General features: G+C 41.6%; 1 protein-coding gene across 2 annotated transcripts in view; it reads right to left on the reverse strand.

The window, feature by feature from the left end:
• Nucleotides 1-12,667: 12,667 nt before the first annotated feature.
• LOC120977928 (interleukin-13 receptor subunit alpha-1-like) overlaps nucleotides 12,668-25,168 on the reverse strand; it is an 83,914-nt gene continuing 71,413 nt past the window's right edge. For both annotated transcript variants that reach the window (XM_040406097.1, XM_040406098.1), the window contains exon 11: nucleotides 12,668-13,755. In XM_040406097.1, the coding sequence (XP_040262031.1) occupies nucleotides 13,651-13,755 (105 nt within the window). In that variant the 3' untranslated portion in view covers nucleotides 12,668-13,650. The remainder of the gene's footprint in view (nucleotides 13,756-25,168) is intronic.

Below are 25,168 nucleotides of genomic sequence, written 5' to 3' on the forward strand. Positions count from 1 at the left end.
ATGGAATGCTGAGAGCTGTAGTTTTGCAACAGCTGGAGGGCCGCAGGTTGGGAATCCCTGCTTTAGACTAAACATTACAATAGATTTATTAAAGTGGCAAATACTGGATGATAAACCTGGTCTAAAGGCCCCCATACAAATTAGACTGTCGATGGAACCCACTGTTCTCGGCAGGTTCGGCTGACATTACACTAATAGGTGTGGAGCTCCTGACTCTCCCCCATCAGATGGATAAGCTGCTGCCTTAAGAGTTTGGCAGCTGCTTTCTGACTACACATACAGATTCATCGGAGCCAAACGTGTATGGGGAGTAAGAAAAGAGAGATTGTTCAGACGACAGCTATAAAATGTGCATTGCTGCTCTTAAAGCCGGCCATAAACATTACACAGAAGTTGGTTGAACAATCATCTTGTGAACGATCTGTTTGCAGACATGGCCGTTCACATTTTACTCCACAATGGCCATTAAAGTTGACCAAACTGACCATACAGTACATGTTCAATAAAGTGAGGAAGAAAGATCTTTCTGGGAGTGTTCTTTCAAAGAAAAATCATAAAAAATTTTGAATGAAAGATCAGATAAAAATATTAAACATGGCTGACTCTTTTTCTGATAGTTGTCTGTCATTGGTCGGCTAGAGCAATCATCCGTAGTTAAAATCTCATCCGACAAACGATAGTTTTGGTTGAAATTGTCCACTTCTGATCAACTTTAGATGAATGTGTATGGGTACTTTAAAAGTTTAAACCGCATATTAGCCGGATTATTTGACACTAGAATTGTTGCGGTGAAATATTGGCGCACATTGTTGCATTTTGAGCCGTGCCCCCTTGTCAAAAAACCTTTCAAAAAATGTGGTGTAAGGCATGTGGGCCAGAATTCTGGCACATTTGCAATAGTAGATCTGCCCCATTGACCTTAGTCATAAAACAGTATGCAATATGCAACCTACCTATGCTGCATATATCATTGAGTCTGTGTAAGTAGATTATTTTATGTATCTACACAGAAGATTTGGATTGCTGTACCACAAACACAGTTTATAAAGAATAAATCAATGCAGATTTTTAGTCCTAACCTTAATTCAAGTTTAAATAATGGACAAGCATTTTTAGACTGCAGAAATTTGTATCAAATGTGGGAATAACCTTTTAATCTTTTATTTGCTATAGTCCAGAAACACACTAGGAAGTCCAGCTCTAATCAAAAGCAGGGGAACTTTATTTCAGAAGTTTAAAAACTTTCTGTTACAGGAAACGAAGTATTGGACAATACTTAAAAAAAACAAAGTTTTTAAACCGCTGAAATAAAGTTCCCCTGCTTTTGATTAGAGCTGGACTTCCTAGTGTGTTTCTGGACTATTGTTTGAACAACCAAACCCAGGGGCTGCAGTCTGTGCTCTGCACAGCAGGAAACAGGTGAGAACTGCTTTTTCCAATACTTCACCTTTTATTTGCTATACTATGATAAACTATAGACATTATATTCAAGTTAATGCCTCCTTTCTGTCTTTAAATAAGAAAATGAAGATTACACTTACCGGTAATCGGATTTTCCAGACCCCACGACAGCACCATAGAGAGAGAGGGATCCACCCCCAGGGACAGGAAACCTACAGAAATAAAAGGGTGGAGCCTCTCCTCCTATTCAGTGGATTACAGAGCGAGAGGGGGACTCCTACACCACTAATTAGTCTGAGCTTGAACAGCAGATATTCGCATAAACAATCCAAATCTTGGAACATAATCATTTTTTTTTTGTACAGAAACCACCACCAAGGGAGGGAATTAGGAAGGGTGCTGTCGTGGGGTCTGGAAAATCCGATTACCGGTAAGTGTAATCTTCATTTTTCCCCACCCCCACGACAGCACCATAGAGAGAATTACAGAGGAAGAACCCTTCCTAGGGAGGGACCACCGCTTGCAAAACCTTTCTACCAAAGGAAAGATCAGAAGAGGAGTGCAGATCCAAACGGTAGTGATGGAAAAAAGTAGAGGGAGAAGACCACGTGGCTGCCCTACAAATTTGCTCGATAGAGGCCCCTGACCTTTCAGCCCAAGAAGTGGAAACAGAGCGAGTAGAGTGAGCCTTCACCGAGACTGGAGGAGAAAGGCCCTCCTCCAGGTAAGATTGTATAATGCCCAGTCTAAGCCACCTAGACAGGGTACTTTTGGTAGCCTTCTTCCCTTTATTTGGTCCTGAAAAGAGGATGAATAAAGCAGAAGACTTTCTCCATTTTTTTGTAATTTCGAGATACTGAATTAGGCATCTCCGCACATCTAGAGTATGAAATGTCAACTCTCCAGAGTTCTTGGGATGGTCACAAAAGGAGGGAAGAATAATCTCTTGAGACCTATGAAATTTGGACGACACCTTGGGTAAAAAGGCTGGATCGGGCAAAATAATAACTCTATCCTCCAGAATTGTAGTGAAAGGGGGGTTAATGGAAATGGCCTGTAACTCGCTTATCCTTCTAGCAGTAGTGAGGGCCACTAGCAAGAAAAGCTTGAAAGTAAGAAGCTTTATGCTTACAGAATTGATAGGCTCAAAGGGTGCTTTTGTTAAGGAGTTAAGTACAACATTAAGATCCCACGGGGGAACTCTAGGGGATGAAACTGGCGTCATCCTATCTACCTCTTCAAAGAATCTGGTGATCCATGGATTGGAGGCAAAGTTCTGCTCGAATAGAACTGACAGGGCAGAGACCTGTACCTTAAGGGTACTCTTAGCAAGACCTAAGGAAAGGCCTTTTTGTAGAAATTCAAGAACCTGGGAAATAGGGACAGACAAGGGTAAATGTCCTGGGTTCAGATTACTGAATTCAATAAATTTCTTCCAAGTTCTGGCATAGATGGAAATGGTAACAGGCTTTCTGCTTTTAAGCAAGGTCGTGATGAGCTCCTGGGAGAAACCTTTTTTGATCAACAGGCTCCGTTCAAATTCCATTCAGTCAGATGTAGACCACTGACCGCCTGATGAAAAACTGGACCTTGGGACAACAGATCTGGCAGAATCCAGGGTTCTGAGATTGACATCGTCCTGAGCAGGGTGAACCATGCCCTCCTGGGCCAAAAGGGGGCAATAAGGATGACCCGTGCCCTGTCCTTTCTGATCTTTTTCAGGACTGCTGGAATCAACTGGAAGGGGGGGGAATTGCCGAACCTGACCATCCATCGGAATCGCCACTCTCAGGAATTTTTGAAACCGCTGGTGCATTGGTATATGGAAGTAAGCGTCCTTTAAATCCAACACCGCCATGAAACAATGAGGAAAAAGAAGCTGGATCGTATTCCTCATTGTTTCCATCTTGAACTTTTTGAACACCAGAAATTTGTTCAAATCCCTGAGATTGATGATCGTCCTGTGTGTACCATCCGGTTTTGGAACCAGAAACAGGTGGGAGAAAAACCCTTTGAATTGCTCTTCTGGAGGAACAGGAATCAAAACATTTTTCTTGATAAGGTCTGAAACTTCTTTTATTATGGGAAACCGACCTTTTACACAAATGCTTTTTGTAATGGTGAATTTTTGCGGAGGCAAGGAATGGAATTCTGGTTTTAGACCTGAACAAATAATATCTAGAACCCATGGCCCTGCAATACTTCCCCAGGCTTCCTGAAAGAATTTCAGCCTTCCTCCCACCTCTGGCCTGGCGTCATTGTTGGGGTTGTTTCTTATTAGTAGAGGAAGGATTTCCGAACAAGAATCCTTTGCCCCCAAAATTTCTGGATCGGAATCTCTGATCCTTATCCCTGCCCTGCCTTCTGCCTGCATAATTTCTATAGGGACGAAAGGACTGCCTACCTCGAGAACTAAAGATAGCAGCAGGATTAGGGACTGGAAATCTTTTCTTTCTATCAGCTGCCTTTTCTAATAGATCGTCTAACTCTGGCCCAAACAAAAATTCTCCCTGACAGGGGATATTACATAACCTCTGTTTGGAGGCCATATCACCCCCATTCCAACTTTTTAACCAAAGAGCCCTACGCGCAGAATTGGTGAGGGAGGCTGACTGTGCGTTAAGTTTAATAGAATCAACCGACGCATCTGTCAGAAAGTCAGCTGCTTTTTGTAAAGTTGGCAATGAGGATAATATCTGATCCCTAGGGGCTCTTTCTTTTAACTGTACTTCTAGCTGCTGTAACCATAGAGCTAAGGTCCTAGCCGTGACTGTAGCCGCTACAGCGGGACAAAAGGACAAGGTAGAGGCCTCCCAGGCACCCCTAAGGAAGCCTTCCGCCTTTTTATCTAAGGGCTCTTTAAGCATGCCCGTATCTTCAAAAGGAAGAGAAGATTTCCTAGACACCTTAGAGATGGCCACATCAATTTTAGGAGCTTTCCCCCAGGAGGAAGAGGCCACTTCTTCAAATGGATATTTTCGTTTAAAAGCCTTAGAGGCAAATACCTTCCTGCCTGGCTTCCTCCATTCTCTTTGAATCAAAGACATAATGCTGCTATGTACGGGAAAACAGCGACCCTTCCTTTCCTGTAACCCCTCAAACAAAGAGTCTGCCACAGATTTATCCTCCTTAACATCCTCAATGTTCATGGTGGATCCTCTAATTTTTAGCAATTTGTCTGTATCTTCTGAAGGAAAAAAGGTGTTGGACATAGACTCATCTTCCGATGAAGAACCAGACGAGGACGACCCCTGAGGTGTTTCACTGTCGTCTGGAGAGAAGTCCTGAGGCAGGATAGATTTTGTATTTTTATCTTTAATCAAAGTCTTTTTCTTCTTGCCTGACTTAAGGGTATTTTTAACCTCCGTCTTAATGAGCGATCTAATATTTTACAATAAGGATGGGGATTCGTCCGAAATGGTCTTGTCTATGCATTTTTTGCATAATTTCTTCCCATAAGAAGAGGATAAAGAAGACCTGCACAGCGCACACTCCTTGTTTTTTCTCTTTACCAGCATTTTCCTTGGTTTAGGCTGGAAAGGAGAGAGCACAAGGCATAACTTTAATAAAAACCCCAAAAACTGAGCCACTTACCCCCTGAAGATCAAAGAACTACCGGGATGGGATCCACTTCACCCTCAGCAGATTCAGGTCTTCTCTCTTCCTCCATTGTATCAGGATGGAGGAGGTAGGGAGTCTATACACTTATGGGAAAAAAGGGGTATAGTTAGACTCTGATCCTTAGCTCTGTTATAACATAACAACTGCCAGGAGGCCCCTACATGTAGATCAGCACAGACCGTCCTGTATAGGCTCACTGACTGGTCTGGCCAGCTCTCTTAAATACCCCAGGGCGTTCGCTTATCTGCCGCTTTTGAAAAGCGCGCCCAATCCGGTATCCGAAACCGGAAGTCGCGCAATATGCATTCCACGCCGCAATATGCGTTCCACGCCTCGATGGAGCTCTTCAGGGAAACCGGAAGTGCGTCATGCCTTTGATGCGTACCGGAAGTGACCACCCCACGTGTCCGGAAGCGTTATGCCGCTGCTCCAACAGAAAAACCAGTGGCAGAGCCTTGTATCCAAGGATAACCACTCTCCAGCCGCCCAGATGGCGCTTCCATGGGGCAGAGCTCTCCCTGAGAGTTACCCACGTCTGCCGCAAGATACGGAGAGCCCTCTGAAGCACCTCCGCATCCTAGTGTCCTTTCAGCCTGCCCAGCAGCGCGATAGACCCCGGCAGCGACCGTCCGCCCTCTAGGAAACTCCTAGGAAACAAAGACCGACGGTAAGACCTAAAGAAAAAGGAAACTGTAGGTCTCCCACTCCAGGGACAGGAAACCACTGAATAGGAGGAGAGGCTCCACCCTTTTATTTCTGTAGGTTTCCTGTCCCTGGGGGTGGATCCCTCTCTCTCTCTATGGTGCTGTCGTGGGGAGGGGAAAAAAGAAACTGAAAACACCGTAATTCTGCTCCCCCCCCCCCTTCATGGTGGCTATTCTGTAGACAGTTTACATTGTGCTTTGCTTTCATAAGATGATTTTCATAACTGAAACCGCTGAAGATGCCAGTGTGTACCTAACTTATTTCTTAATCTATTTGCTGTAGTATGCAGGAAACCACAAAATTAAGATTTCCTTTATACGGATTATTCTTTCATTATGTAGAGTGGGGAACTAGTCTGGGACTTTAGATTTGTAACCTTGTGCCATAAAATCATAAAAAAATACATCTGTAGTTGATTTATCAGGCTATATGCTTTAAGAAGTAACTACGGCAACTAAATGCTTTAAATGCATTTTTTTTTGTAGTATAAAGGGAACTTCCAAAAGCATTTTAATAATACCCAATCACGCAGGGGCGGATTGACCATAGACCTTACAGGGAAATTTCCCGGTGTGCCGATGCCCAGGGGGGCACCTGAGCCCTCCCTCACAGCCGGCCAGTGGAAGTTTTTGGGGATGTATTTTGTGCTGCTGGCAGTATTTTGTGATGGATTGTGGTATTTGGCTCTGCTGGGGTGGTATAATGTGCCACAATATGGTATTGCTGGCCCCACCTTTCATCAATTTGGACCAGACTACAAAACGGGGCCACTTTTAGTATTTTTTCCAGGGCCACTCCAAGTTCCCAGTCCGCCCCTGCAATCACGTACATTTCCATGCTCCAGTCAAAATATTCTGGGTATGCGTCATATAGCCCCATAATTTGTCACACAACCGGAATAATCACCAATCACTGGTCATATTATGGTACCCAATAATCCACTGTATAGAAAAACTTGAAAAGGGGTAACCTTAAAATGTAACTTAAATCAATAATCCTAATAAGATAGGCCCATTATAGCTTCGTCAAATTTTTTCAATCATGCATGCATGAGAACCACGCATAAACAGAATAGTGTACAGTACAGATAAGTATCAGATGCTCATGAGAAGGAGAGTTAGAAACAGTCAGGAATGTACATTTGGAGGGAGACAGATACTTGGTCTCTTCCCCTAAAAATCCCTGTGTCTCACTCAAATTTCAACCCTCTCTGGGTGTCTCTTTTTATAGCGGTGATGACTGCCCAGCTTCGTCAAAGGAAACGCAAACCAAGGGTGCACTCATAAATCCAAAAGCTCGTCCCGACACGTTTCAATGACAGTTAGCCAAATCATCAGGGAACAGATATATCCAAAAACAATAGTGGCCCAGTATTCAATAGCCAATCAAAAAACATAAAGTAGTGATCAATTGTTATATTAAAACATAACTTTTACTATTACATTATAAAAAGATAGGCCCTTGATAAATGAATAATACTAAATAATGACACCAAAGACCACAGTAGTAAAGACCCAGTGTGCACGGCGGCACCTAAACAAAAAAACAGAAGGTAAAAGGTGCACAGCGGCACTGAGGAATGATGACCGTAATCCTACCGCTCTGTCGTTAAAATCCAGGGTCCAGTCTGTGTCCTGATGAAACAGAGTTGTTTTGCGCTAGTCAGACCATTGGCTGCTGAAGGTGGCGGGGTCGGTGTGATCCCTATTATGGCCCTGTGGTATAATCCTCGGCTGACCCCAATTACTAAATAACAGGATTTGATAAGATGGAGATAATGTAGTCAAATCATCTAGAACTAGTTGTAAAAACACATCCAAACAAGAGACATCTGTTGTTGGAGGCATCTTTCTACTTTTGTTTTTTTAATGAGGTAAATGGACCCTCACCCTCTATTTTAGTGGTGTCTTCTGCCAAGCTACATAGGAGTTGGACATCTGGTAGTTAGTCAGTAGGGATTCCAAGTTCCTTGCATTTACGCCAGTCGTTATTTTTGTACAGTTTGTGCCAACAACGTAATTTACGAACAAACAGTTGTAAGTCTTTTGTCCAAGTAAATAGGTCAAAATGACGTGTGGGGACAAATGAAAGGCTCTTGCTTAGAACAGTCATCTCTGTATCAAGTAGGTCCCTATCAGATAAGTTAATCACTTTTGGGCCGTCTGGTCTCGAGAGTTGTGTGGTTTCTTTTTTTTTTACATTTTTATTATGGGAAAGTACAGGCATACATGTTGACAATAAGATCACATTAACCAACATAGTTGAAAATTACACTATTGTCACTTTTTCACATTTCACAAATGTACAGTTAAAATGTAGTTACAGCTTCCTTAGTACTTGAATTCGTGAGAGTGATCTTTTTCCTTCTGTTTCCCACATTTTTTTATTTTTTTTTCAAAAAACATAAAACACAACAGAAACAGAACAGTCTCCATGGGATACGTCGCCATCAAAAGCCCTAGGTTTTAAAACCCTGTTTGTCGATAAGGGTATGTTTTACATAATACTCCAGATATGTCATAAGGCTCCCGCTAAGGACAAGAAAACTCTTTAAGGTCCCTGTTGTAGTCTGCCTAAGAAACCTTTTAGTTGCTCCATTAGATACCATTTCGTCATAGTAAAAGAGAATGTGTGTTAAAAAGCTACGCCATTTTTTAACAAATTTCCCCACTTTCTGTTCTTTATGTCTTTCAACCTCCCTTCTTTCTAGGGCCAGTAGGTCTTTAAAGTTCTTAAGTATATTATCCTTTGTGGGGCATGAGGGTTGTAACCAATGTTGTAATAAGCACCTCTTAGTTACCAGACATATTGCATGGAATAGGACCGGCAGTTTCTGTTCCAACCGGCCACCATTCCCCTCAGTCTCCCCAAAAGTGCAAGAGATAAGTTATGGGTGTAAGAACTAGGTCTAATTTCCAGACATCCTTAACGAGAGTTGCAACCTGTCTCCATAATTCTGCAGATTTCGGGCAGGTCCACAGCCCATGAAATAAGTCGGACCTTTGCATCTGACATTTTGGGCAGTGTGTCAATCTGTCAGGTTTATTTATTGTTGGGGGAAGATTAAAAGGCATAAATGGCATTGTGCATGATCCTAAAATGCGTGTCCCTCCAATTCTCATTTATGGTGTGGTTTCTCATTGCCCACCAGCCTTTCAATATTTTCTCTTCCACCTCCTGATCCTCTAACAATCTAGCCCAGGTCCTGAAAGTCTGTTTAGGTAGCCCATCTCCCAGAACCTCGCTAACTTGGGAGTACAGAAAGGAGATTGACTGCGGTCCTGTTCCTCTACGCACTATTTTATCGAAAGCATTGTCTGGTTTCCTCTGAAGGGTTCAACAAACAACTGGAAAGGAAATGGTGAACCTGCGCATATTGTATGCTTTGAAAGGGGTTTAAAGGGACTCTGTCACCACTTTCTAACCCCCCCTTTTAAAAGTATTGTTATCTCCATGGCGCCCCTGTGATTACAAAGGTGTTGTTAGAAGATAAATTCGCCGTCTCCTTTTGATAAAAAGAGCTTTTATCTAACCTGTCAATCTTCTTGATAAGGTGCCCAGGGCGTTTCTGTTGGTCTCAAGCTGCCGCCCGCCGCCGTTGGTGCCCAGCTCCTCCCCTGATGCTTTCAGCGCCGCCTGAATGTAATGAAATACGCCTCCGGCTCTCGCTCAGTGCCCCCTCCTCCTTTTCAAAGATCCCGCGCGTGCGCACAGGCCTGTGCCTGATGTGCCCGTGCGGACATTTACAATCAGCCTCATTGAGCGAAGTGCGCATGCGCGCACTTCGCTCAACCTCCTCATCAGACGAGCACTGCAGCCAGGCGGCGCTGAAAGCATCAGGGGAGGAGCTGGGCACCAACGGCGGCGGGCGGCAGCTCGAGACCAACAGAAACGCCCTGGGCACCTTATCAAGAAGATTGACAGGTTAGATAAAAGCTCTTTTTATCAAAAGGAGACGGCGAATTTATCTTCTAACAACACCTTTGTAATCACAGGGGCGCCATGGAGATAACAATACTTTTAAAAGGGGGGGTTAGAAAGTGGTGACAGAGTCCCTTTAACCCATAGGCGTCTATGATTTCTTGGCGTGTTAGCCATCTGCTGTCTGTTTGGTGCATCAGATGTGCCGCTGTCAGTATCCCCTTATCTCTCCACTCTCTGAATAGTTTATTGTTTCTCCCCTGCACAAAATCAGGATGTTCCCATAAAGACAGATATTTGGACATTCTCTGTCTAAGGCAAAAGAGTTTCCGGATAGCCTTCCAGGCGGCCCAAGTGTGCCTGAAGAGAATAGAATTTTTCAGGTGCATCGGCAGGCCCTTCATACTCGTATGTAACAGGGTACAAGGAGCAAAAGGCGCTACCAAGGTTTTCTCCAAGTCAGAGTAATGGCTGGTCTCCCTTACCCAATCTATTATATGTCTAAATAAGCAAGATAGGTTGTATAACCTAACATCCGGGAAATTCATGCCACCTTTGATTTTAAGTGGCATTAAGCTTTCTGATTCCTATCCGAGGGCGTCTACCTTTCCACAAGAAGTGGGCCATTTCGCTGTGAAGCTTGGTGATATCCGTATGTTTAATTAATAGAGGCAGCGTTTGCATCGGATATAAGTTTGGAAAAACTGATCATTTTGATTAAATGTACTCTCCCTAAAGGGGATAAAGGGAGACCCTGCCACCTTCGTAGTTCCTGCAAGATTTTATGGAACAAAGGGGTATAATTTAGTCTATACAATGAATCTGCCGTGTGTCCTAGTCTGATTCCTAGATACTTGATAGTGTGTCTAGCTACTGGTATGCCACATAAGTGCGACCCTCGATTTTTGAAGTGGTTTCCCCAGCCGAGGTACATAAGTGCGCATTTTGCCACGTTTATTTTAAAACCCGAAAAAGGACAGAATCTTTGAATTGAGAGATCTTTGTTTATCCTGCCGGTAGATCACTACATGTCTAAGCCAAGATGTCCGCACTGTTCAATGTTGTACTTGTCCTGTGTGTCAAAACACTGGAGCTGGATTAATACAAATTTTAAACAGTGTAGTGAATACTGCAGTTAAAGCAGCCTCCCGCTATCGCAACATTAGTGCATTTGTTGACTATACTATGGGTACTTTCACACTTGTGTTGTGAAGATCCGGCAGGCAGTTCCGTTGCCGGAACTGCCTGCCGGATCCGGAAATCCGTATGCAAACGGATATCATTTGTAGACTGATCCGGATCCATCTGACAAATGCATTGAAATACTGGATCCGTCTCTCCAGTGTCATCCGGAAAAAACGGATCTGGTATTTATTATTTTCCCATTTTTAAAGGTCTGCGCATGCACAGACCAGAAGACCGGATCCATCAATGCAGCAATTCTAATACATTTCAGTGGCAATTAATGCTGGATCCGGCATTCCGGCAAGCGTTCCAGAATTTTGAACGGAGAAAATACCACAGCATGCTGCGGTATTTTCTCTGGCCAAATACCGTAAGAGGGACTGATCTGATGCATCCTGAATGGAATGCTCTCCATTCAGAATGCATTAGGATTAATCTGAAGCGTTTTTCCCCGGTATTGAGGCCATAGGACGGAACTCAATACCGGAAAATAATAACTCTAGTGTGAAAGTACTTTAGTGCATTCCCTTAATGTCGAGAGAGCAATCTCAATGGTAAGAACATTATATCTTAGCAGCAATCTCTTCTCATTCAACTGAAAATCCATGGTCAATGGATACAGGGAAGGGTGCTTTAGCTTCAGTGTTTGCTACACAATTTACACTTTGTCAAACTAGTCCCAGAGTTTTCATAGAACAATACAACAGGTCAAGCACAAAGTTTGTCTGCTACTTGCTCTGATTACTCTTAAACCTTTATCTGGGATTCTATCAAACAATTTTTAATGTATAAAAATAAAATTATATTATAAAAAATTTGATTTTATTCTGTTCTGTAGGGTTTCAGCTCATACCATCAGTGAACTGTTTATTGTGTAATAGCAGAGGCACCATGAATCACCTCGGCTCAGTGAAGAAATATACAGGGTGGGCCATTTATATGGATACACCTTAATAACATGGGAATGGTTGGTGATATTAACTTCCTGTTTGTGGCACATTAGTATATGTGAGGGGGGAAACTTTTCAAGATGGGTGGTGACCATGGTGGCCATTTTGAAGTTAGACATTTTGAATCCAACTTTTGTTTTTTCAATAGGAAGAGGGTCATGTGACACATCAAACTTATTGGGAATGTCACAAGAAAAACAATGGTGTGCTTGGTTTTAACGTAACTTTATTCTTTCATGAGTTATTTACAAGTTTCTGACCACTTATAAAATGTGTTCAATGTGCTGCCCATTGTGTTGGATTGTCAATGCAACCCTTTTCTCCCACTCTTCACACACTGATAGCAACACCGCAGGAGAAATGCTAGCACAGGCTTCCAGTATCCGTAGTTTCAGGTGCTGCACATCTCGTATCATCTGAAGGCAATTGTCTATGCTGTGAAGATACGAGATGTGCAGACCTGAAACTACGGATACTGGAAACCTGTGCTAGCATTTCTCCTGCGGTGTTGATATCAGTGTGTGAAGAGTGGGAGAAGAGGGTTGCATTGACAATCCAACACAATGGGCAGCACATTAAACACATTTTATAAGTGGTCAGAAACTTGTAAATAACTCATGAAAGAATAAAGTTACGTTAAAACCAAGCACACCATTGTTTTTCTTGTGAAATTCCCAATAAGTTTGATGTGTCACATGACCCTCTTCCTATTGAAAAAACAAAAGTTGGATTCAAAATGGCCGACTTCAAAATGGCCGCCATGGTCACAACCCATCTTGAAAAGTTTCCCCCCTCACATAACTTCCTGTTTGTGGCACATTAGTATATCACCAACCATTACCATTTTATTAAGGTGTATCCATATAAATGGCCCACCCTGTAGTACAGATAATCACTGTCTGTTTCCTTGTAAGTATTACCTTCACCTACAGTGAATCAAGAACAAAACTGGTTCAATTAAAAATTCATACCAGCAATTCCTGAAAGTGCACATAGCATAATTTTACACAATAAAATACAACTATATATTTTTTCATAAATCAATCTACTATAAAATATTTAAATAAAAAAAGGGAAAAAGTTTGTTGAATCGTAATGCAGATGATAAAGTCCTGAGGAAACCATTGCTTCATTGACATATACAATTCTGCTTCTGCTTTCATAAATAATGACGGTTCGGTATACAAAAGACATTTACTTATAAAATGATACTAGGTCCTGGACGAGTCACTTGACATCACTTTGAAGAGGGATGTTGTTGGCTACAAAATGCCTAAATTAATGGCTGACATGGAATGGATTTCGTTCATAGTTTGTTCATCTGGTAATCCAATCCCGACCTCCACCGCTGTTTTAGCTCTGTGCCATACACCATGCTGTATCTTGTATATGTATAGTACCAAGAATTACTTTACCCTAGGACGAACCTACATTCAAGCATTTACGTTGCGTCAGAACAATTTGGCCCAGTGGCGCCGTTTCGCAAGTAAGGGCCTACAAGAATGACAACACCACGTGTGCACGTGCTTCAGTAACGTAGTAAGAGCCCAGATGTTGCTGAGGCTTTTGGTAAAAAAAACAAAAATGAGCAGCTATTCTTACACAGAGAACTCTTACAAGGCCTCCAATTCATTCAGGATGACCTTGTCAAAGATCAGTTAAGCATCCATGGACCTGACTATTCTCTCCATACTTAAATAGGAGTGGTTTACTGAATGTCATAATTCCAAAGCTGATTTGTCCTGTTTTGCAAAGTTCAAACACTGCGGCCGCGATCGGTCACAATGCCTGTGTTTAAAGTTCAGCTGTCATCAGGTGTAAACTAGAAGACGGAAATAGAACTGGTTCACATGTTCCACTTGAGGTCTTATTCCACTTGAAAACATGACTGTGGAGTTTCTAGTAAAGACACCTCACAAACTTCTTCCTTCTTTGGCTCGTTGTATACAGATTTCCCATACTTTAGCCAATGCTGTTGAGAAAGGGAAGCAAAAGAAAAGTCCATATGAAAACAAACATACACGCGGCTAATTGTAATATTAAACAGTATTTTTAAACGAATAACCTTACAGTTAAGACAGTATGCAAAGCTGGAGGAGGAAGTTGGCATTCATTTGTACATTTCCTCCAGAAGAAAGGCTACGGCTTATGAATTCCCCATTGTCTACGTGGTATATTAACATCACTCATGAAGGAGCCCTAGAACATCGCTCACCAGAGGGTGACAGACCCATCCTGAGATTTGGTCAGAGCTGATTACATCAGGTAATATGAGACTAGATAAACTCTGGTAGTCAGTTATCTGTCACGTCTGCACTGGCCAAATATTAGGTTTTCATTATGCAGAAGTAGTAAAACATGAAAAAAAAAAAAAAAAAGTATATCAATTTGGTATCAATCTGCAAAATAAAGTTATCATATATACCACAGGGTAAACCTCAAAAAATTAAAACACACTGACAATAAATTTTTTCCCACCTCCCAAAAAAATTAGATAAAAAAGCAATCAAAAAGCCAAAATGTACCCCAAAATGGTGCCAATAAAAACTACAGCCTGTCCCACAAAAAAATAAGCCCTTACACTGCAAAAAAAAAAAAAAGTTATGGCTCTTAAAGGGTTTCGGTCATGAGAAATAACATTATGTAGCTGACTGACATTAGCGATGTGCTAATGTCAGCAGTATATAACAGTGTGCTTTATAACTCCCTGCCTGCCGCCGTTCTCTTAAAATAAAGACTTTTAAAATATGCTAATGAGCCTCTAGGGGCTACTGGGGCGTTGCTTCAGCACCTAGAGGCTCAGTCTACGCACCCTTTGGCACGCCCAGGTCCAGTTGATTGACTTTCGAGTTCTCCTGAGTGTCCTGTAAATCCCGGGCCTGCGCCGTCCCGTTTAGTATTCGGCACAGTGAGTGAAGGACGTGCTCCTGCGCCGAAGGAAGGAAGCCGGCAGCAGGAGCGCGTCCTTCACTCACTGCGCCAAATACTAAAAGGGACGGCGCAGGCGCGGGATTTACGGGACACTGAGGAGAACTCAAAAGTCAATCAACTGGATCTGGGCGTGCCAAAGGGTGCGTAGACCGGGCCTCTAGGTGCTGAAGCAACGTCCTAATAGCACCAAGAGGCTCATTAGCATATTTTAAGAGAACGGCGGCAGGCAGGGAGTTATAAAGCACACTGTTATGTACTGCTGACATTAGCACATCGCTAATGTCAGTCAGCTACATAACGTTATTTCTCATGACAGAAACCCTTTAAAAACCATTTCAGCAAATCCCACGTTAGGAAATCCAGATGCTGCTCCAGTGTTACGACTAAGGACACTGGTCCGAAAAGCCTCAACTACCGCATTTTGTAAGGATTTTCCTGTACATGGATTTATGTTACATTAATAAAGAGGAAGTTTCTACTAAAAAGTATCACAGTGCCGAACCTTTCTTCTCACGTGCTATAAGGACTACCTGTTTATTCCGTTCACGCGGAGCGTTTGTAAAAAGGTGAGCTGGAAATGTAATGTTTTGGACATTTGCCGCTCCTTCCCTTCTGATCCCTAGTGTATCCCCAAACAGCAGTTTATGACCACAAACTGGGTGTTACTGTATTCGGGAGAAAATGGGTCGCAAATTCTTGTGTGATATTCTCCTGTTATCCTTTGTGAAAATGAAAGTTTGGGCCTAAAGCACCATTTTTACAGCTAAGTGTTCTATGAAACGCCTGTTGGGTCAAAGTGCTCACTGCATCTCTTAAAAATTTCTTGGATGGTGTAGTTTTCAAAATGTGGTCACTTTGTGGTGGTTTCCAAAGTAGGGGTATCTCAGGGTCTCTTCAAATGCAACAAGGTGCCCAAAAACCATTGTAGCAAAATCTGCCCTCCAAAAACAATATGACACTCCTTCTGAGCTCTGCCGTGTGCCCATACAGCCGTTTACGATTACTTATTAACCCCACATATAAACTGTAAAATCACTAATAAATATTGAGCTTTGTTTTGTTGTTAACCCTTGATGTGTTACAGGAAAAAATTTATTACAATGGAAAATCTGCAAATAAAATTGCAAAATTTAGAAATTTCACCTCCATTTTTCTTTAATTCCTGTGGAATACCTTAAAAGGTTAACATTTCTAAAATTAGTTTTGAATAGTTTGAGGGGTGTAGTTTCTAAAATGGGCTAATTTATGGGTGGTGTCTATTATATAAGCCCCAGAAACTTCAGAACTGAATTGGTCTATAAAAAATTGATTTGGGAAATGTTCTTGAAAGTTTCAAAAATTGCTTCTAAAATTCTAAACCTTCTAATGTCCTAAAAAAAATTAAATAACGTTACCAAAATGATGCCAACATAAAGTAGATATATGGTGAATGTTAAAAGGGGTTGTCTCACTTTAGTAAGTTGCATTTATCAAGGCACTTACTAATGAATGTGTTATTAATCTATATTGCTTCCTTTGCTGGCTGGATTCATTTTCCCATCACATTATACACTGCTAGTTTCCATGGTTATGACCACCTGCAATGCAGCAGCGATGGTTGTGCTTGCACAGTAAGTAAAATATTACTTATTGTAGATTAATCTGACTTTCTTTTTTTTAAGTTTCAGAGGTTACACAAACCCTTTAATGTTACTATCATTAAAGGGGTTGGCCCATCTCACACATTGTTGGTATATCGCTAGAATATACCACTAATGTGTGATGGGTGCAGGTCCCACCTCTGGACCCATACCTATCAATAGAAAGTAGCCCGTAGAGTGAAGGAGAGAAAATTGCGTATTAACGGCCGCCCTCCATTCATTTCTATGGGAGTGCTTAAAATAGCTGAGCGGAAGGCTCGGCAACTTTCAGAAGTTCCATAGAAATGAACGGGAAGCACATCACGCACTCTATTCACTTCTAAGAGTCTTATGGAAATGGCTAACCAAGCGCTCAACTATTTTCTGAAGTCCCATAGAATCTTCTCTCCTTTATTTTCCAGGTTCTGTTCTAGAGATAGGTGCGAGTCCCAGAGGTGCACCATTTGCATATCCTAGCGATATGCCACCAATGTATGGGGCAGCTCTTTAGGTTTACTCTATAGAGTGCACATAATGCAATGCAGGAAAATGATTAATCTTACATACAAAAGATGTCACTATATCACTGCAGACTTTACATATTATTACATATGTTTTTGTGGGGTAGAAGTCTTTCTGTGAGTATTTAGCAGTCTGGGTCTTCCTGTAAAGGCCCCTTTCACACAAGCGAGTTTTTCGTAACGTGAACGCATTGCACCTGCACTGAATCCTGACCCATTTATTTCAATGGGTCTGTGTACATGAGCGTTTTTTTTTTTTCACACATCAGTCCTACGTTGCGTGAAAAACGCAGCATGTTCTATGTTCAGCGTTTTTGACGCAGCCCTGGCCCCATAGAAGTGAATGGGGCTTCAGTGAAAAACGCATTGCATCCGGAAGCAAATGAGGATGCGATGCGTTTTTCACTGATGGTTGCTAGGAGATGTGGTTTGTAAACCTTCGTTTTTTTTATCACGCGCGTGAAAAACGCACTGCACTCTCACGGAAAAAACTGAACGCAATTGCAGACAAAACTGACTGAACTTGCTTGCCAAATGGTGCGAGTTTCACGGACGCACCCTGAACGCATCTGGATCTAATCCGTCACGCTCATGTGAAAGAGGCCTAAAACTGCACTATATTTTTGTAGATTTTTAACATATTACTCCACCCACACACTGTCCGTAATCTCAGCTCTTCCTGTGAGAATGATATTTCCACTGTAGACAGGAAGCTTATAAAACACAATACAAGAAATAGACACGCTTTGTATAGTTATTTTTACACACCACCGACAACTTTTAATGCTACGGGTAATTCCTCATCACTTATTTGGTATTATTCCGGATTTTATATGTAGAAAAATGGCCGTAAATGTTTTATATCACATCTTTTTGATGATTTTATCACACATGCTATATTGCTATCAAAGTGGATAACTCTTCTATGTGATTGTAGTCATAAGATGCGAGTTGGTAATTAGGGAACGTCTAATAACATTCATTAACTTGTGTTCTTGCTACTTTTTTAGGTTGGCCATATCAGAGACACATTCTTTTCTGTATTGTCTGCAAACAGACAGCTGCAAAAAAATGGAATTAAATTGCCAGAGAAATGTTAAAGGGATTATCCAGGAAAAGATTATTTCTGATTTAGGATAGGTTTTTAGTATCAGATCTGCAAGGGTGCAACACCCGGGACCCCCATCGAACAGCTGCTAGAGCAAATTTTAGGACCACATGCCTTTAAAAGGCCAAATCTGTGCAAAGATGTGGATTCATTGTCATTTTCTGTCAGGTAGTCACACGTTGTGATGGCAAAGGCAAAAAAACTCTCCCTTTTTGATCGTGGTTGGGTTGTTGAACTGCATAAGCAGGGTCTCTCACAGCGCGCCATCGCTGCTGAGGTGGGACGCAGTAAGACTGGTATTTCTTAAATGATCCTGAGGGTTATGGAAAAAAAAAGTCAAGTGGAAGACCCAAAAAAATTCCATCAGCACTGAGCCGGAGGATCCAATTGGCTGTTCGTCAAGACACTGGACGATCCTCGACCCAAATTAAGACCCTTACTGGTGCTGACTGCAGCCCCATAACCATTAGACGGCATCGGAGACTGAGGGCTTCAAAAACAAAAAACGTCTTCAAAGACCTAGTCTCCTTGAACGCCACAGAACTGCTCGTTTGGACTTTGCAAGAGAACACCAAACATGGGACATTCAAAGGTGGAAGAAAGTTTTATTCTCTGATGAGAATTTTTTTTTTAACCTTGATGGTCCTGATGGTTTCCAATGTTACTGGCATGACAAGCAGATCCCACCTGAGATGTTTTCTACGCGCCACAGTGGAGGGGGGCCATAATGGTCTGGGGTGCTTTTTCCTTCAGTGGAACAATGGAGCTTCAGGAAGTGCAGGGGCGTCAAACGGCCCCTGGTTATGTCCAGATGTTGCAGAGAGCATTCCTCATGACTGAGGGCCCTCGTCTATGTGGTAACGACTGGGTTTTTCAACAGGACAACGCTACAGTACACAATGCCCGCAGGACAAGGGACTTCTTCCAGGAGACCCACATGACTCTTTTGGCCCATCCTGCGTGTTCCCCTGATCTAAATCCAATTGAGAACCTTTGGGGATGGATGGCAAGGGAAGTTTACAAAAATGGACAACAGTTCCAGACAGTAGATGGCCTTTGTGCGGTGTGGTCCTAAACTTTTGATCAGCTGAAAAACAGCCTGTTTCAGATTAATCGTTGTTTTCATTAAATTGAATGCTCAAAAAATGTTTTGTCTCACTCCCATTTATTCTTGTTGCATGTTGAAGCTCTACTTGGAACCTTGTTAGGATCCAGCCATGCTAAATATGATTTTTTGCCATTTTTCAAGTGGTCTTAAACTTTTGATCAGGACTGTACCTAATATGTATACTTTTTTTTAATTTACTTAAGTTTTACACAACAACAGCTTTTTTTAAAACAAAAAAAAAAGATGTATTAGTGTCTCCATATTCTGAGCCATAGTTTTTTTAATTCTTTGGGCGATTGTCTTAGGTAGGGGCTCATTTTTTGCGGGATGAGGCGACTGTTAGATTGGTACTATTTTGGTGGGCATACGCCTTTTTGATCGCTTACTGTTGTACTTTATGTGATGTAAGGTGACAAAAAAATGGTTTAGCACAGTTTATTTCTTTATGGTGTTCATCTGAGGGGTTAGGTCATGTGATATGTTTATAGAGCTGGTCGATACGGACGCGGCGATACCTAATATGTCTCCTTTTTTTATCCCTATTTTTTACCAATTTTTTTTTAACTTTATTTGGGGTAAAAGACTTTTTTTTTTTTTTACTTGAAACTTAATTTTTGGGGGGGAAACTATTTTTTCAACTTTTTTTTCACTTTATTTGTTGTCCCACTTTGGGACTTCAACTTTTAGGGGTCTAATCCCCTTTACAATGCATTCTAATACTTCTGTATTGGAATGCATGGGCTGTATGAGTATTACAGTGTGTATTACTCATACAGCTTCCGGCCTGTGAGATCCAGGGGGCTGGATCTCACAGGCTCGTCACAGGAAGGCATCGCTCTGCCTTCCATGCCATCGGGTCCCCCCCACAGCCCCACGGGGACCCGATGGCACCACCGCCGCAACATGTAAAAGCCGCAAACCGCAGGTCTGAATTGACCTGCGGTTTGCGGCGATTGCGGATCGGAAATACATAGGACGTACAGGTAAGCCCTGTGTCCTTAAGTACCGGGACATCAGGGCGTACCTGTACGCCCTATGTCCTAAACAGGTTAAAGAAGGTGGTCCAGTGGGTAATGGAACAGGACATATGCAAAGGGATTGCCTTTATAGAAAAAATACATTTTAGGCATTTTTATGCTCTATTTGGAGAATCCAGCTGGGAAAAAAATAAATAAAAAAAAAATCACTCTACATGGGTCCATTAGGCACTATTAGTATCCACCATGTAACGCACCTGGCACTGCCATTATTTTTTATTTTTGTTCTCATGGTGGAACAGAAAACTGGAAATGAAAAAAGATGTGGATTTATTCTAAGCAGGAGAGTCTCTCTCCAGGATGTGCGTAATCCAATAAATAATCTAAAAGTCAAGAACAAAAAAAACAGAGTCCTCTAAAATTGAAAAGTTGTTGAGATCTCCAAATTTTAGTACCAGGTCAGGACTAAAGGGGAAGCTGGATACTAATATAAGAAAAAATCCTTCAGAGGTCAGGGCGGAGGAGGAACTTGAAGGAGACTCTCATATTGGAGATGGGGAGACACCTACGGACAACTCCTCCCCATTAGAGGAAATTTTATACATCGTTAAAAACAAATGGGAAAGCGATACAAAATATTGCCGTTCAAATGGGGTCAGTACAGACGGATCTCCTTATTATAAAAGATGATTTGATAAAGATCCGGGATAGAACTAAAGAATTAGAAAATAGTGGCTAACCTGGAGCAAGAAGTGAAAGCATTAAAAGCAGAGAATAATACAGTAAAAATAGATTATAATTATCTGGAAAAAAATAAAACTGTGGATCTAGAAGATCGCTCAAGAAGATGTAACGTCCGAATTATAGTTTTAACAGAATCCTTTGATGAAAAAAACCTAGCTGGAATAATACAATCCATTATTTCTGATAATTACGGGAAGGAACATTTTTCATCTTTGTTCCTAATTGAAAGGGCCCATCGAATACCTGGTGGCAAACAGATTCCTGGACGGTGGCCAAGGACGGTAATAGTTAAGATGCTAGCCCCTTTTGATAGAGATATGATTTTGAGGCGAGCACGGGATTCCCCCCCCCCCCCCCCCGTATAATGGATGTAAACTTTCCTTTTTCCCTGATTTTTTTCAAAAGAGGTTCAAGATAAGAGGCGTACATTTTTGGATGTTAAAAAACGCCTTCAGAGTAAAGACATTAAGTACTCCTTTATATATCTGGCCAAGTTAAGGATTGTATTTAATGATAATGTCCTTCTTTTTGACTCTCCAGAAGTGGCCACTAATTGGTTAGATCGGAGCAATGTTTAAAATCAGCTTTTCTTCTTTTTGGAGGTCTGGTTGAGGGTGCGGGGGAGGGATGGTCCTAGTTAAGAGGTCTGTCAACTTAGTGATGGAGCAGGGGGGAGATGGGTTTTTTGGTAGGGGGGTGCTCAGTAGGGGGGTGGGTTATGATGTGTGTCTATTGTGGAGGAGAGCGGAGCGAAGTCTGGGGAGTTTATCAATTGGATACTCTAAGATTAAATAATGGCGACTAGAATACTTACGTGGAATGTTCGTGGCCTAGAGGAGAAGATAAAAAGGCAGGCGGTCTTAGATTTGATACGAAGACATTTACCAGCTATTGTTTGCCTGATAGAAACCCATTTTTCACAGGATACGATTGTTCGACTTGGGGGGGAGGTGGGCGACACAGGTGTATAATTCTACACATACCACTTACTCTAAAGGAGTCACAGTTTTAATTCATAACCGGATTAATTTTGTATGTTTGGCATCATCTATTGATAGACAGGGGAGATATGTTTTTCTCCATGGTAGGATAGATTGGAAGTTATGTATTCTGGCCTTCATCCATATCCCTCCATCTTTTTCCATACAAATACTGACCTGTCTGATGGCGTTTGTGGATCAATAGCCGGAATGTCTGGTTATAGTAAAGGGGGATTTTAACTGTGTGTTTAATCCAGAGAGGGATAGGATTACCATGGGAGGGAATATTTATTCCCTGACCCAGGGGTCCCCCTTGGCGCTGTTCTGCCAGGAGGTTGGCCTTGTGGATGTTTGGGAATATCTATTCAAAGAAAACAGGGCCTACTCATGCATACGTAAATCTGGAAGATCTATGTCTAGGATTGATCTTGCCTTGATAAACAAAGGGTATTTAAACTGTATCAAACGGATGAAATAGGAGACCAGATCCGTCTCAGACCATGTTCCTTTTGTAATTGAGTTGTGTATGCTTAGGAATAACCTTAGATATAGACCACCATTTAGATTGAATCCCCACTGGCTATTAATAATTGATAATCATAACCAGATAGAAAATGAGATCACTTTCTTTTGGGAAAAAAATACCACTTCAGCCCAGCCCCAATTTGTTTGGGACGCGTTTAAAGCGGTCATGAGAGGGATCTTTATTAGTACAATTGCCAATGTCACTAAACGATATGCTAGGAAGGAGAAAGAATTAGAGGAAGGAGAAAGAATTAGAGGAAGCACCTGCGGCGGGAATGGCTAGCTATGCCAAGTTAAAGACGGAGGAAGCGAGAGAGAGTATGCAGAGGACTGGTCAGGCTTTCTCAGATTTACTTTTGGAAAAAGCCCAACAGAGGCTGTTCTTCAGAGGACAAAAATATTTTTCTGAGGCAGGGCGTCCAGGAAAGATGTTGGCCAGGGTAATAGCTAGCTAGGACCCAAAGAATGAGATTCGTAGCATTCGTGCTATGGACGGGACCATTATTGAAGATCAGGAGGGAATTATGGAAACATTTATAAAGTACTTTGCCAAACTATATGAATCAGAGTGTTCTTCCAGATGATGTGATTGACTCGTACTTGGATTCTATTTTTCTTCCAGTTCTTACAGAGAGTCAAAAAGAACATCTTGAGATGGACCTAGGCCTTCAAGAGATAGATGATGTAATTTAAGGCGGTTCAGGGAATTCCTCTCCTGGATCGGATGGACTCCCGTATGGGTTTTATCATAAATATAGGGAGACTGTTCTTCCTTATCTGTGGAGAACACTCACTGATTCAATAGAGGAGGAATCCCTTCCAGAAACAATGACAGAGGCCGTTATTATACTGACATTAAAGAAGGGTAAAGACATATAGACCTATTTCTCTTCTTAAAGGGAACCGGTCATGTGGATATTTGATTATAATCTAACTAATTATATACAATCATTAACTACTAAAAAGTACCTAGGATGTATTCACTTACTGGTGTGACAGATGGTTATCTCATAATATACACACAAAGATGCCACATGCCGCATGCTAATGAGCTGATTGGAGTCTGGCGTGATGTCATTGAGTCCAGCGTATATTTAATTCAGAGCTATAGCCACTCCCCTGCCCACCTGCTGATTCATATGGAAAATAACTGTCAATCTGCAGCCGGTAGGCGGGGAGAGTCAGGAGCTTATGAATATTCATGACTGCTGGAGCTTTTCAATACAAGATGTTGGCAGATTGACTGGGTCAATTAAAGAAAGTGAGCCAGCATTGTGCTAAGAGAATAAATCACTTATTTATGTTGCCCTTAGTTAGGACTCCATAAAACTGGTGACCGGTTCCCTTTAATACAGATGTTAAACTTTTTTCTAAGATGATGACCAGGTGGTTATCTACGGTTATGACATCAATTATACACCCAGACCAAACAGGTTTTATCCCTAAGAAAGGGACCCATTATAATCTACATCGTCTCTTTACTAATATACAGACGTCCGGAGGGGATACACGATCCATTTTGTCTATTGACGCCTCTAAGGCTTTCGATAGAGTGGAATGGAGGTTCCTGTGGAGAGTGCTTCATAAGATGGGCTTTGGCCCTAGGTTTACCAATATGATAAAACTTCTGTACAGATCTCCTACTGCAAGATTGAATATAAATGGTCATCTGACAAGAAGTTTTCCTTTAACTAGAGGCACTCTCCAGGGATGCCCGCTTTCTCCTCTTATTTGATATTTATATTGAGCCTTTGGCTGCTAGAGTTAGACAGGACCCTAGGATCTTGGGGTTTGGGATATTGGGAATCGAAGACCGAATTTCTCTCTACGCATATGATATTTTGTTTTATGTTCAGCAGACACAATTTACACTGTTGAGCATTATTCAAACGATACATCAGTTTGGAGAGGTTTCGGGTCTGGATGTAAACTGGGAAAAAACTACTCTTATGCCCTTGGACAATAGGAATATTCCCTTAGATAACCCGTCATTCCAAATTGAAGCCACGATTAATACTTTATATTTATAATCTCTCGAAGGGTGGAAGATTTTATCCCGCTCAATTTTATTCCATTGATAAACAAGTTAAGATCTAAAATAACAACTTTGCTATGCTTACCCTTATCGAAGGCTGACAGAGTATCCCTAATTAAGATGGTGATTCTCCCCCAGTTATTACATCTCTTTAAGAACTCTCCAGTTTGGATTGGGGATAGATTTTTTAAATAGAAAGAATTATTAGGGATCTACTCTGGGGGCGGAAACGCGTAAGACTTAAACTAGAGCATTGGTATAAGCCCTTGGAGAGAGGAGGAGTTAATCTCCCCTGCTTCAGGGGTTACTTTTTAGCCACACAGTTATGTTTTTTCCGTGAGTGGACTCTGTAAGTATTTAGTTAATAGATCTCCCCATATGACAACTTTTTCACACTATTGGAGTCTAATCAATTGACCAACTCCAAAAGAATTTAAATCTGCCAGGAACCTCTTTATGAAGTCATGGTATTCGATCAGACTCTGGTGTGGAGTGAAAGGTTCAATTGGATGTACTCCGCTCTGGCATAATAAGCATTTCAAAATTTAGTTGAATTAAATAGAGATTTATACTGGCAAAAAGGTAATATTTTGTATTTGACACAGGTAGTAGGAAATGGGGATATTGTTTCATTCACGGTATTATCACAAAGACAAAATGTACACAATAATATCATGGCTTCGGTACCTACAGTTAAGGACGGCACTACTAAATATTAAAGAAAAAAAATCGTCTTGAAATCCACGCTTTTACACAATTTCATGAATTGATAGAGAATTTGGGGCAAAGGATGAAGATTTCTCAACTGTATAAAAGTTTATAGTACAATTTGGTGAT

This window comes from Bufo bufo, chromosome 8 (genome assembly GCF_905171765.1).
Source record: "Bufo bufo chromosome 8, aBufBuf1.1, whole genome shotgun sequence".
Lineage (NCBI taxonomy): Eukaryota > Metazoa > Chordata > Amphibia > Anura > Bufonidae > Bufo > Bufo bufo.